Source organism: Salvelinus fontinalis, chromosome 31 (genome assembly GCF_029448725.1).
Source record: "Salvelinus fontinalis isolate EN_2023a chromosome 31, ASM2944872v1, whole genome shotgun sequence".
NCBI classification, from domain to species: Eukaryota; Metazoa; Chordata; class Actinopteri; order Salmoniformes; family Salmonidae; genus Salvelinus; species Salvelinus fontinalis.
In genome coordinates this window covers 28,515,937-28,529,543 of record NC_074695.1, presented here as the reverse complement: position 1 = coordinate 28,529,543, position 13,607 = coordinate 28,515,937, and the positions used below count along the sequence as shown (strand labels likewise).

Genomic DNA, 13,607 nt, shown 5'->3' with positions numbered 1-13,607 from the left:
AGTCTCTCTCACATGTCAGCTGAAGCCAGTGATGACAGGCCTCCACAGCAGGTCACTGACCTAATAGGGGTTATTTAGGGTGAGTCCATTGTTAAGCACTGAGCAGCAGTCTCTGGAGTGTTTGGCAGCTATATTTCAACTGATAAACTACGGTGGGGAATAACACAACCTTGGTTACTGCTGTGGAAGAGGAGGTGCAGGGGAAGCAACATAAATCTCAGGGTTATCTAACAGTTCCGACAGTGTAGACTAGAAGAGGGAGGGAGAGTCATTCATCACCAGTAGGACTTTTCTAGAATGGCACACAGATACACACACAGCTCTTATGCCAGACAACTATTCTGCCCTCTCATTCACACATTTTACATTCCATGTGCTGGAAATATGCTATCATAACATTCCTGCATTGGTAGAACTGTCAAAACGAACAAGAATGGAGAAGAAATAATTGGAAAGCTATGTGTTTTGTGTGTGTACATAGTCTGTCACTCTGTCTCTCCCCTCTCTCTGTCTCTTTCTCTCCCCTCTCTCTCTCTGTTGCTCTCTCTCTTTGTCTCTCTCTCACTTTGTCTCTCTCTGTCACTCTCAATTCAATTTCAATTTAAGGGCTTTATTGGCATGGAAAACATATGTTAACTTTGCCAAACCAAAGCAAGTAAAGTAGATAATAAAAAAAGTGAAATAAACAATAACAATTTACAGTAAACATTACACTCACAAAAGTTCCAAAAGAATACAGACATTTCAATGTCATATTATGTGCAAATAGTTAAGTACAAAATGGAAAATAAATAAACGTAAATATGGGTTGTATTTACAATGGTGTTTGTTCTTCACTGGTTGCCCTTTTCTTGTGGCAGCAGGTCACAAATATTGCTGCTGTGATGGCATACTGTGGTATTTCACCCAATAGATATGGGAGTTTAACAAAATTGGGTTTGTTTTCGAATTCTTTGTGGATCTGTGTAATCTGAGGGAAATATGTGTCTCTAATATGGTCATACATTTGGCAGGAGGTTAGGAAGTGCAGCTCAAATTTCACATCATTTTGTGGGCATTGTGCACATAGCCTGTCTTCTCTTGAGAGCCAGGTCTGCCTATGGCAGCCTTTCTCAATAGCAAGGCTATGCTCAAGGAGTCTGTACATAGTCAAAGCTTTCCTTAAGTTTTGGTCAGTCACAGTGGTCAGGTATTCTGCCACTGTGTACTCTCTGTTTAGGGCCCAATTGCATTCTAGTTTGCTCTGTTTTTATGTTAATTATTTCCAATGTGTCAAGTAATTATCTTTTTGTTTTCTTTTGATATGGTTGGGTCTAATTGTGTTGCTCTCCTTGAGCTCTGTGGGGCCTATTTGTGTTTGTGAACAGAGCCCCAGGACCAGCTTGCTTAGTGGACTCTTCTCCAGGTTCATCTCTCTGTAGGTGATGGCATTGTTATGGAAGGTTTGGGAATCGCTTCCTTTTAAGTGGTTGTAGAATTTAACGCCTCCTTTTCTGGATTTTGATCATTATTGGGTATTGGCCTAATTCTGCTCTGCATGCATTATTTGGTGTTTTACGTTGGAGGTGTTTTACATGGAGGATATTTTTGCAGAATTCTGCAAACAGTCTCAATTTGGTGTTCGTCCCATTTTGTGAATTCTCTCTTTCTCTTTCTCTCTCTCCTCTTTCTCTGTCTCGCTCTGTCTCTCTCTTTCTCTCTCTCTGTCTTTCTCTGTCACTCTCTCTCTTAATGTCCTACACCTCCTCTGAGAGACCCTCTGCTGAGAGGTCTCTGGAGACAGCATCAGATTCAGACCCGTGATACACAGACCATCAAAGGGCCGCTGAAACAGCCTGATGTGCTCAAACAGGTCCCTCTCTCTCTGCCCTGCAGATCTGGCACACACCATCAAGCACGTCCTCTTATAAGAGTGGTTTGTTTTAGTGCAACTGTGTACTACTCATGTCACAAAATCAAGGCTAAATCAGTCTTCCTCCAACTCGGGATTGCCAGCATTAGACTGACTGGTCTGATGAGCAATATGGAATAAGGAGCCATACAAACAGACTACACAAAATACAGCTGGTATAAAAACTAGATGAAGTAATGCCAATGAATATTCAAGTTACGAGGGATAACGATCTAGAGAAAGTGTGGTGGGCTGGGTGAGTAATAGTGTACAGAGACCTGGAGAGGCGGGAGAAGTGCCACCTTACCTCCACAATGTGCCAGACCGTAGAGAACATAGCCTTTATGACAGAAGCACTGGAAGCTGCCGGGGGAGTTGACGCAGGAATGGTCACACGCCCGGTCAAAAGAACACTCGTCAATGTCTGGGAAGAGGGGAAATATAGAGACATGGGTATTAATTCACATTATTCACATACACAACTTCTTACAACTCATTTAAGATTTTATAATGAGAAGAAAAAAAAACGATTTATGGCAGCTTGGATTAGTAATAAATTGCAATGCGACCTGGCAAATAACAAAATGTTTTTTAAAATTGAAAATCATTTTGTTTGGAATGAGACATTGGTTGACAGTCTGAGCAGGAGTCTGAGCAGGAGTCTGAGCAGGAGTCTGAGCAGGAGTATGTTTCCTCTACTGATAACAGGAGCTTTGGACCATTTTTCAATTCTCGAACTACCTGTCAATCATTTCCCCATATTACCGTTTCGTCCACTAAAAAAATGACAATTTAATGAACATTCCCTCTAGCTCACTATCTTGAAAATGTCTCATTATTTTGTTCTGAAGCCAATTGGAAATAATTTGTCTGAGAAGCAGAGAGTCATGAATATGTCTGTCTAAAGGAAATAGCCCATACCTCTCCAGCCAACTTCCCTCACCCTGCCCCCTGCCACCCAGCACTGCATTGCTTTCTCTATCCGTATTCCCTGACCCTGCCCCCTGCCACCCAGCACTGCATTGTTACTTTCTCTATCCGTATTCCCTGACCCTGCCCCCTGCCACCCAGCACTGCATTGTTACTTTCTCTATCCGTATTCCCTGACCCTGCCCCCTGCCACTCAGCACTGCATTGCTTTCTCTATCCGTATTCCCTGCTTGTCTTTATCAGATAAATGGAACACCACTGGACTCATAAATTCACCTATACTCATACATATCATTCTCCATGCCTGTGAATACATTGGAGCTGAGACCATTAACATAATACAGGAAGTTAGGTGGAGGACATTGGGTTCAGAAGCCTACCATCCGATGTTTAAATGACTGCAATTACCAGTGTTGGGCAAGCTACTCTGAAATCATAGTTTACCAAACTACACTGAACAAAAATATAAACGCAAAATGTAAAGTGTTGGTCCCATGTTTCAGGAGCTAAAATAAAAAATCCCATACATTTTCCAGAAAAAGTTTTTCTCTCTTTGAGGGAGCGTGCAATTTGCATGCTGACTGCAGGAATGTCCACCAGAGCTGTTGCCAGAGAATTCCATGTTAATTTCTCTACCATAAGCCACCTCCAATGTCGTTTTAGAGAATTTGGCAGTACGTCCAACCGGCCTCACAAACACAGACCGCGTGTAACCATGCCAGCCAAGTACCTCCACATCCGGCTTCTTCACCTGCGGGATCTTCTGAGACCAAAGTGGGCGGGCCTATACCCTCCCAGGTCCACCCATGGCAGCGCCTCTGCCCAGTCATGTGGAATCCATAGATTAGGGCCTATTGAATACATTTTTATTGACTGATTTCTTTATATGAACTGTAACTCAGTAAAATCTTTGTTGCATTTTGCGTTTATATTTTACGGATGCGACACAGCCAATGAGTTTTCTACTTGACAAGCCTCTTGTAAGAACACCTCCAACCAAAGAAGTGGGCTTGGGTTGAGATTAAACGCCATGTCCATTAAGTTGTCAGTTTTCAAAAGAGTAGACAGGGAGTCTTCAGTGTGGCGGGAGGAACACAGGCTGATGTCGAACATGAAGAGGAGATATTCATTCAGGTAAAGAATTGGAAGTGATCTCCACTTCATGTTCACGTTGTGAACTCTCTTTCACAATATCTTGAATGGAATCATATTTCTGTTTAACACTGGGCTACTGAGAAAGAGATGCTTTTCATGTATTGCCACATCGGTTTATTATTTTGGGGCTCAGTAGAGCTTTAAGGGGCAGTGCAGTTAAAAATGTGATTGTACATTTTTTAAATGATATTTCCACACTATGTGGTCGAAATAACACTCAGAAACTATGAAAATTATGATAATGCCCTTGTTGTGTAAGAGCTGTTTGAATGAAAAATCCTAGAATTTCAACCTGTGGAATGGAGTTTTTGGCCCAAATCATGAAATCCCAATCTGACCAATGACCAGTCATCTTATATTTGCATACGTATCCTCCTACTTTGAATGGGTAAGTGGGTTTGACTAAATGGGATACAGCATTTGTCAAATTTGACTTTTCGTAGCAGGTTAAGATAACTTACGCAGCAGGTTAGGAGAATTAACGTAGCAGGTTAGGAGAAATAGGTTAAGGTTAGGAAAAGTTTTGACGGCAATTTGACAAAAGCTGTATCCCTTCTAGGGTAAACTGGGTAGGCTCTAGCTGTGTATGTACATATATTTAAATTTGTATCAACACACCAACACGATCAGACAGAGCATTTCAATGGCAAAAGGGAAAGGGAAATAAATTATAAAAAATAGATTTGGTTATTTTCAATAAATAAAAACACACAGTGATTTATTAGTCATACAGTGATAATTTAAAAATACAGTAATGATTTTTTTAAAAATCTAAAATGTAAAAGACTGCGTGAAGGCTTTAAGAGCTAACTTTTACTTAGCTGTCAAAAATAGAATGAATTGGCATCTAAATGGCATAATTTGTTTCGTTTGAAAGAGCTCCTCTGGGATATTGGGATGCTAGCTAACATCTCAGGACTGGGGTTGACTGGGTACATGCTTTGCTGCTGGGACATACTCTATCTAGCTCTGTTCAATATGATTCAATGGGAAGAAGCAACCTGTAGCGTTGTATTGTACTACACTGTACAAAGTAAGGGATGGGCTTGGATGTTTCAGGATGCCTGGGACTATGTTCGTTGTTTACCAGCAGGTAAGGTAAGGTATGCAGTGGTTGGCAGGACTTGAGACCCATGGTGTACGTGCAGATGAGGAACACACTGAAGGAACAGTGGATGCTGTTTTTTTAACACAACACAGGCAGAAACCCCCTTGCTTTCTCCCTCAATCTGAACAATCTCACATTTCTACAATTGTGTTATTTATGAGGTGCCAGGCATATTACTGCATAAGATTTTTTTAAATTTAAAAACAAGGCCACAGGTTTCTTCCGCCAATCCTCCTCCGTAGCAGCAATTACGCTGACTCACGCTGTGCCAAACTGCCCTACGAATCACCCCACCATCTCCTCTTCCCCCTCTCAGCTACACAAAATAACAATCCTTCAGAGCAAATAAATGTTACAACAATAGAATGGTGAAACAATGCCTGGCCGAGGCTGTTTACACAGAGTAGATAAGGCCTAGATGCTCCTCCTGGGGGAGACATAGTAGGATCTGATAAGGGCCCTCCGACACCGCCCTCATAGGGATTAGCAGGGGATGAGGGGAGGGTAGGGGGGAGGAAGGGTCGAGGAATGCCTCCAAGCCCTGGACCAGGCCAGACATGTCGCGTCTTGATTGATGGGCCGTGGGCCGCTGACAGCTGGGAAACACAGTGGCCGTTCAAAGCAAGATAAACATGGTTGTGGAGTTCAGTTTATACATCCCAACACCATATTACAGTATGCACTTTGTGTACTGTAGTAGGTTCTTCTTTTTACCGAACAGCACAGCCACATCTCTAATAAGTCAGGACTTATTAGGATTGTTTTTATAGCTATTTTACTCACGTATGGCACTGCCTTCAGGTGGTATAGATAAGAGTGTTATTTGGGCCTATGCTTAGCACATTTCCCTCTTCCTTTTTGCTCCCCAAAGTTCCAAACAACAATGGCTAGCCAGGCCAGATCTCAGCTAGCTAGCGTGGGAGATGGTCCATGCTCCAGTCACCCAGCTGGGTCTTGGACTGAGGAGGTGCTGACCACACACCACTTACTTAAGAATTATACTGAACAAAAATATACATGCAACAATTTCTAAGATTGTACTGAGTTACAGTTCATATGATGAAATCAGTCAATTGAAATAAATGGATTAGGCCCTTAGACAGATACAGATTCCAGGAAGCTCCGAGCATGCACAGAACAGCTGGCATGCATATTCATTTTCAACTTCTCCTTGTCCCAGTCTGTAATCCCCACATGTTTAAGATGAGCACCATCCTTCCTGTCCCCAAGAACTTTAAGGCTTCATGCCACAGTGACTACCGCCCTGTAGTACTCACTTCTGTAATCATGAACAGTAGTGGAGAAGAACAGCACCTCTCGAGATACAGTGCCTCTCTTATTGCTCTCCACACTGCCCTCACCCACCTAGATAAGATACTGTACCTCTGTGAAAATGCTGTTCATTGATGTCACACTGTTCATTGATGTCCCCTCCAAGCTCATCACCAAGCTTTGAACTCTGGGTCTGAGCACCTCCCTCTACAACTGCATCCTGGACGTCAACACAGGGGCCCCACAGGGGTGTGTGTTTAGTCCCCTCCTATACTTCCCCATATTACTGTATACTGGCGACGATGAGTCAGCCTACAGGGAGGAGGTTAGTGACCTGGTAGAGTAGTGCCAGATCAACAGCCTCTACCTCAACATCAGTAAGACCAAGGAGCTGATCGTGGACTACAAGGGGGGGAGGACTGCAGTGGAGTAGGTAAAGAGTAGGTCAAGAGTGTCCAAATCACTAAAGACTTAAAATGGTCCAAACACACACGCACAGTAGTGAAGAAAGTGCGACAGCGCCTCTTCCCCCTCGGGAGGTTGAAACAGTTCAAAGCTGTACCATTGAGAGCATCTTGACTGGCTGCATTACTGCCTGGTATGGCAATAGCACCACCCTCGATCTCATGGCGCTACAGAAGGTGGTGCAGACAGCCCAGTACATCATTGGGGCCGAGCTCCCTTCCATTCCGGACATCTATATCAGGCGATGTGGTTGGAAGGTCTGGAAAATCGTTAAAGACTTCAACCAACCAAGCCATAGACTATTCTCACTGCTTCCACAAGCAGTACCTGTACATCAAGTCTGGCACCAACAGGCTCTTGAACAGCTTCTATCCCCAAGCAATAAGACTGATAAATAGCTAACACAATAGCTACACAGACTATCGGAGTTAGCCTTGTATCTTTATTTACCTATTTGTATTTTTGCACTGTATCTATGCACACAGAGAGGGCCATACACACTCACAAACACTCACTCCATCATCAGCTCACTCACACATAGATTTATACTGACTCTACACACAATCACACCCACTCACATACAAGCTGCTGCTACTCTGTTCATCATACATCCTGTTGCCTAGTCATCTTACCCCTATACATTTCTACCTCTATCACTCCAGTATCCCTGCACATTTTGAATATGATATTGGAACTGACCCTGTATGCTTACTTAGTATGTTCTTCATATTTCTTCTTATTTCTTGTGTGTTTTTCTAGTATTACATTGTTATTGATTATTGCATTGCTGGGTTTTGAGTTTGCAAGAAAGGAATTTCACTGTACTTGTGCACGTGACATTAAAAACATGAAACTTGATATTGTAAAGGTTGTCAATGTCGTTCTCCTCCTCAGACGAGGAGGAGCATGGATCGGACCAAGATGCGGAGTAGGAGGTATTCATGATTTTAATGGCAAACCAACAAACACTACAAATTAACAAAACAACAAACGTGACTAACCTGCAACAGTCCTGTGTGGCCCAAACGCTAACACAGGAAACAAACACCCACAAAACACCAGTGAAACCCTGGCTGCCTTAGTATGACTCTCAATCAGAGACAAACGATACACACCTGTCTCTAATTGAGAATCATACCAGGCCGAACACAAAACCCCACATAGAAATAGAAAACATAGACTGCCCACCCAACACTCACGCCCTGACCAATAAAGACATATAAAACAAGAGAAAACAGGTCAGGAACGTGACAGATATGCATCTGTTGGTCACAGATACCTTGAAAAAAAGATAGGGCATGGATCAGAAAACCAACCACCATTTGCCTCATGCAGCGCTAAATATCTCCTTCGCATAGAGTTGATCAGGCTGTTGATTGTGGCCTGTGGAATATTGTCCATCTCCTCTTCAATGGCTGTGCAAAGTTGCTGGATATTGGCGGGAACTGGAACACGCTGTCGTACACGTTAATCCAGAGCATCTGAAACATGCTCAATGGGTGACATGTCTGGTGAGTATGTAGGCCATGGAAGAACTGGGACACTTTCAGCTTCCAGGAATTGTGTACAGATCCTTGCGACATGGGTTTGTGCATTATCATGCTGAAACATGCAATTGCAATTGTTTGTTGTCTGTAGCTTATGCCTGCCCATACCATAACACCACCGCTACCATGGGGCATTCTGTTCACAACGTTGACATCAGTAAACCGCTCCCCCACACAACGAGGAGGCTTATGGTAGAGAAATTAACATTAAATTATCTGGCAACAGCTCTGGTTGACATTCCTGCAGTCTGCTTGCCAATTACATGCTCACTGAAAACTTTAGATATCTGTGGCATTTTCTTGTGTGACAAAACTGCACATTTTAGTGTGGCATTTTATTGACCCCCGCACAAGGTGCACCTGTGTAATGATACTGCTGTTTAATCAGCTTCTTGATATGCAACATCTGCCAGGTGGATGGATTATCTTGGCAAATGAGACATGCTCACCAACAAGCATGTAAACAAATGTGTGCACAAAATCTGTGAGAAATATGCTTTTTGTGTGTATGGAAAATCTCAGGGATCGTTTATTTCAGCTTATGAAAAATGTTGCGTTTATATTTTTTCAGTATAGTATATTGCTGTTGATGTTAGGACATTGGATAAAGGTGTCCACTCAAAAAAAGATCTGCACAAAAAACATGAAGAAAAAATGGCCAAGATGGCCACTATATTGACAGTTACCTATCAAGGAAGTACAGTAAGATCATGTGGGACTACCTAACCATGATATATTAAGGAACAAAACACCTCTTCACACACTGTAAACAAACAGTCCACTAGAATAACACTATAGACCTGCTAAAATCCCTGTCTCCCTGCCATGGACCAATCAGTCAGTCAGTCACCCAGGTGTAGCAGACACCCAGGATTACTGCAACAACCTGACAGCAATTTAGAGAAATTAAGCTTTTCTCTCTTTTCTTTCTTTTCAGTTGTCAGGGAGCGCAGGAGGGATAGGAGCTGGCGGAGTAGACTAGACGGATGAGTCTGTAGCCAGCGTGGCGCGGTGTAGCACGGGGTGCAGCAGAGCGTGTTGGCCTGACAACGCCTCACTCAACAAGAGGCCAGCTTTATCAACACCCCTCATCTGCAGACAAAACAAACTGTTCCTGACAATGTCCACACTGTTCCCAAGTAGCTCCCCACACATACAACACAACACCACCCTTCTCCTCTCAGCTCGGAATATTCCCAAGACCATATGGCTGAGTTGGTTGGAGGGAACATTAAAGATGTGTTTTCTCCCTTGAGCCATATTGTGTTAAATGTGTGTTGAATGTGAAACGCTTTGGGTAAAAGCATCTGCCAAATGATGTAAATAGATTCCAAATGAGGAGAGAAAGATTGCTACCCCAAATAGTCAGGTTCATGTACCTTTACATATTCTAAAGTTACATTATAGAAACAGTTGGTCTCCATACAGTGAGTTGAACAGCATACTTGGTATAGATGTTCATGTTTAGGTTGATGTGTTTCAGGGTTGAGCCCAAGGCATGTCCCTGATATGCACCATCCTTGACACTGATTGACAAGGCACATCGTCTATTTTTCCACTCAGAATGTCAGTTAGCTCAGTTCCATAGTTCCATGGTTCCATAGTTCTGCATGGCACACTCTTTATTTGTTCTACAGCTGGCTCCCCCGGCTCCCAGCGAATCTCAGAAACAAACAAGGCAGATAGATACCTGGTTCTGCAGCTTCCCTCAGCGTGCTGAAGCCAAAACAATTAGGAGGAGGAGGTCAACGTATTACTATCACGACTATGCTATTACCTTCCAATTCACCTCAGTAACATGGTGAATAAACCTGCTGAACTCATAACCATCTGAAATCTATGTCATTAGCTGAAGGGCACACAGAACAGGTAGTGGTTACTGGGACATTGGATCATGAGCAGTATGACCAGGTCTTGTTAGGTCTGTTTTCTGACCGATGATTGGTTGGAGGGATGGGCTCCTACCTTGGCATGTCCTCTCATTTGTCAGCAGCTTGTAGCCCTTCTTGCAGCTGCACTCGAAGCTGCCCACTGTGTTCCGACATACGTGATCACACCCCCCGTTGTTCAGGCGACACTCGTCAATGTCTGCGGACAGAAAACACATACAGTACATAGCATTCACTTTAATGCACAGACGGGGAGAGAGAGAGAGGTGGATGGGAGAGAGGGAGAGGGGCAGAGAGAGAGAGAGAGAGAGAGAGAGGGGCAGAGAGAGAGATAGAGGGTAAGGATGTGATGTGTGTTTGATGGCTGAAATATGCATGTGTGATGGATGACTCTGGGGCCCAGGCAGCAGGCGAGAACAGAACAAGCGTGTTAAGTAGAGGACAATGGTGCACACAGCTGAGTGGAGATCCGCCCCAGAAAGAGAAGAGAGAGTTGCACAAGGAAAGTGCATTAGAGATTTTCCCTTAGGGCCGGCATTAAGACGAGTATGATCTGGGTCCACATGTTAGAATAGATCACAGCCCTTACAGAGACAGCCAGGGGAGAACTATGTCTCAGCCGCACAGCCCGGCACAGCTCGACCGTTCTTTTCATCGTCAATAACCAATCAATACATCATATGGCTCACCCGGGACTGGCAGGTTGGGTCATGTTTCAGATTAAATCTTAAACATTGTCGTAAATGAGGCGTTTGTTTCTTGAGGGAGAGTTCAGTCCATCATCTGGTTAAAATAAATGCCTCAGAAATGGAATAAAATAATAACTCTCTCTCTCTCTCTTTGTCTTCTCGTGCCAGTGCTCTCTGAGGTTGTTTTCCTTTTGTTTCCCCTGAAACGAAAACTAATAAAATCCAATGTACTTTTATCAGAATTGTTAGCTTTAACGTTATGAGCACTGGAGGGGAAGCAGACTCCTATTCTTGGCTTCTTGGCAGCATCAAGTCTTGAGTTTCTCCACAGAGCTCTTCTGCTTCTTCTTTTCTCTCTCTGTCTCTTCTTCTAGGTTTTCATCTTCCCAAAATGTACTCCTAATCTAAATCCTTCTGACTCCAATGCTCTTCTTCGCATACATTTCCAAAAGCTTTTTGATAAGTTTTGAGAAAATTAAGCTATTTGTGTTTAACAGTAGTAACAGGATACGGGCAGCTTGACAAAAGGATGTGCTGCCAAAGCAGTACCCATTACCTCAGGGTTATGGTCATACGAAATATATACACAGCATTAAATTATTGGCATCCTAATAAGACCTGGGCTACCCCTCAATCCCAATGTGAGAGCTCTGAAAGACCTGGGCTACCCCTCAATCCCAATGTGAGAGCTCTGAAAGACTTGGGCTACCCCTCAATCCCAATGTGAGAGCTCTGAAAGACCTGGGCTACCCCTCAATCCCAATGTGAGAGCTCTGAAAAACCTGGGCTACCTCTCAATCCCAATGTGAGAGCTCTGAAAGAGACGGAGGCAGCAAATAAGACAGAGGGGAAGAAGAAGGGCAGGGGAGGGAGGCAGAGTAGGGTGGCAAGGTGTGGTCAGGTGAGCCACACCTGGGGAACCAAAGGTAGTCCTACACGCCCCAACAAGCCCACAATGCCTCCCTGATTAGAGTCTGTTAGGTCCCTGATTCCCGTGGCCACTGTGACTGTGGACACAATGTACATGGAGGGCTGTGGGGATGGAAGGGGAGGCAGTAAAGGAACCAGCAAGATAGATCAAAAGTAAAACATAGAAAGAAGGATTGATCTGCAACCAGGTGATTGACAGGTGATTTTTGTTTGATAGGGTGAAGTGAGAGGGTGTGTGTGTTAGGTTACCTTTGCAGGTCTTGCGGTCTGGCTGGAGAGTGAAGCCTACAGGACAGCTGCAGCGGACTCCGGTCACTGCATCGTGACATGTGCTGTCACAGCCACCGTTGTTCACTAAACACGTCTCTGCAGAGAGAAACATACATCACAGTTAGACACACACACCCATGCACACGCGCACGCACACGCACGCACACACACGCACACTGGGATTTTATAGGTGGTGTAACTGTTCCCAAAACCGGTTGCTTGTTTAAAAGATGTCTATTAGTGTACAGTGTAGTTTCAAAGAGGATAAGAACAAGACAAATAAGAGACAGGAAGTGCTGAAGTAGTTTTCTCCTGTTTGCTCAAGGGAAGTGGACAAAGAAGACAGAGTTAGATAATGCACCAGACTAACAACAACACTATGGAGAATAGAGGATCAGAGTACTAAGAGCATAATGTCAAGACATAAACAAATGAGTGTGTGTGTGTGTGCATGTTTAGCTGCTCTTGGGAGCAGTGAGTTTAAAAACACACCCCTATTCCTCCCCCAACTTCCTCACAGGACATCAACCAACTCCTCTCATGAGGGCAAACCAGCTCTTCCTCCAGACAGTTGTGGTCAAAATATATATTTTTTACCCTGGCTTTGACAAGAGCTTCCAGGCATTTTGGGGATAAAAAAGCAATTTCGCCAGGCCAGTCCGTGCGTTAGAAAGATTGATTTGAGGAATGGAGGGTGGTCAGTCAGGGAAAGGAGGGCAGCTTGGCTGCCAGGCCATGCCTCATGACCTCATCTACAGACGCTGACACATTTCACGTAGGAGATAAGAGATTTTTAACAAATCGCAGAAGAGAAGAAATTTGATCACACTTTAAAGAGCTTGGTGTCCGTCTACTGTTACATTCTTTTGGCAGCCCTCACCAATAGCTTCAAAAACTCTGGAAAAATAACACCATTAAAAAAATAAACCTCATATACGATATCTTGCTCTAAGGGCAGCTGATCACTCACAGAGAAGTACATTGCATCACTTTTCCTCTAATAAGCTGAGGGATACCAGTCGGCAGTTAACTCACAAATTAGTCTATTAAAGACCCAAGAACCCATCTCATAAAGAGTACCGGAACAGCTGGTCTGGCTGTGGGCTTCATCACAGATTGCTGAGAGGGTTGAGACTGGTATGGAGAGGGCTTCTCACACGTGGCACCACAGAGGAAGCACAGCTGCACAAGTCTCCACAGAGAAAAACGTTATATTTGGGGGAATACCTAGGCTAACATGACATTATGCTACAGCGAGCAGCCATGATGAGGCAGACCAAACCGTCAAGGATCATAAATCAAGGAATTCTATCTAAGTGGGAGAAAGTGTTTAAGCATTTGTTGCTCGTTTCACTTCTGGTGACAGACAGTGGTATCACAGCAACACTGTGACAGAGACCCCAGGCAGTGTTCTGCTGGTATGGGCCTTCATGGGCCTGGCTCTGGCTGTAAATTAAAGAC

The 13,607-nt window shown here is 43.8% G+C and overlaps 1 protein-coding gene across 5 annotated transcripts in view; it reads right to left on the bottom strand.

The window, feature by feature from the left end:
- The window catches only part of LOC129829982 (signal peptide, CUB and EGF-like domain-containing protein 3), a 124,222-nt gene that overhangs the window by 16,221 nt on the left and 94,394 nt on the right, over nt 1-13,607 (bottom strand). For all 5 annotated transcript variants that reach the window (XM_055892066.1, XM_055892065.1, XM_055892068.1 and 2 more), the window contains 3 exons: nt 12,126-12,242; nt 10,334-10,456; nt 2,199-2,315 (listed from right to left, as the gene is read on the bottom strand). In XM_055892066.1, the coding sequence (XP_055748041.1) occupies nt 2,199-2,315; nt 10,334-10,456; nt 12,126-12,242 (357 nt within the window). The remainder of the gene's footprint in view (nt 1-2,198; nt 2,316-10,333; nt 10,457-12,125; nt 12,243-13,607) is intronic.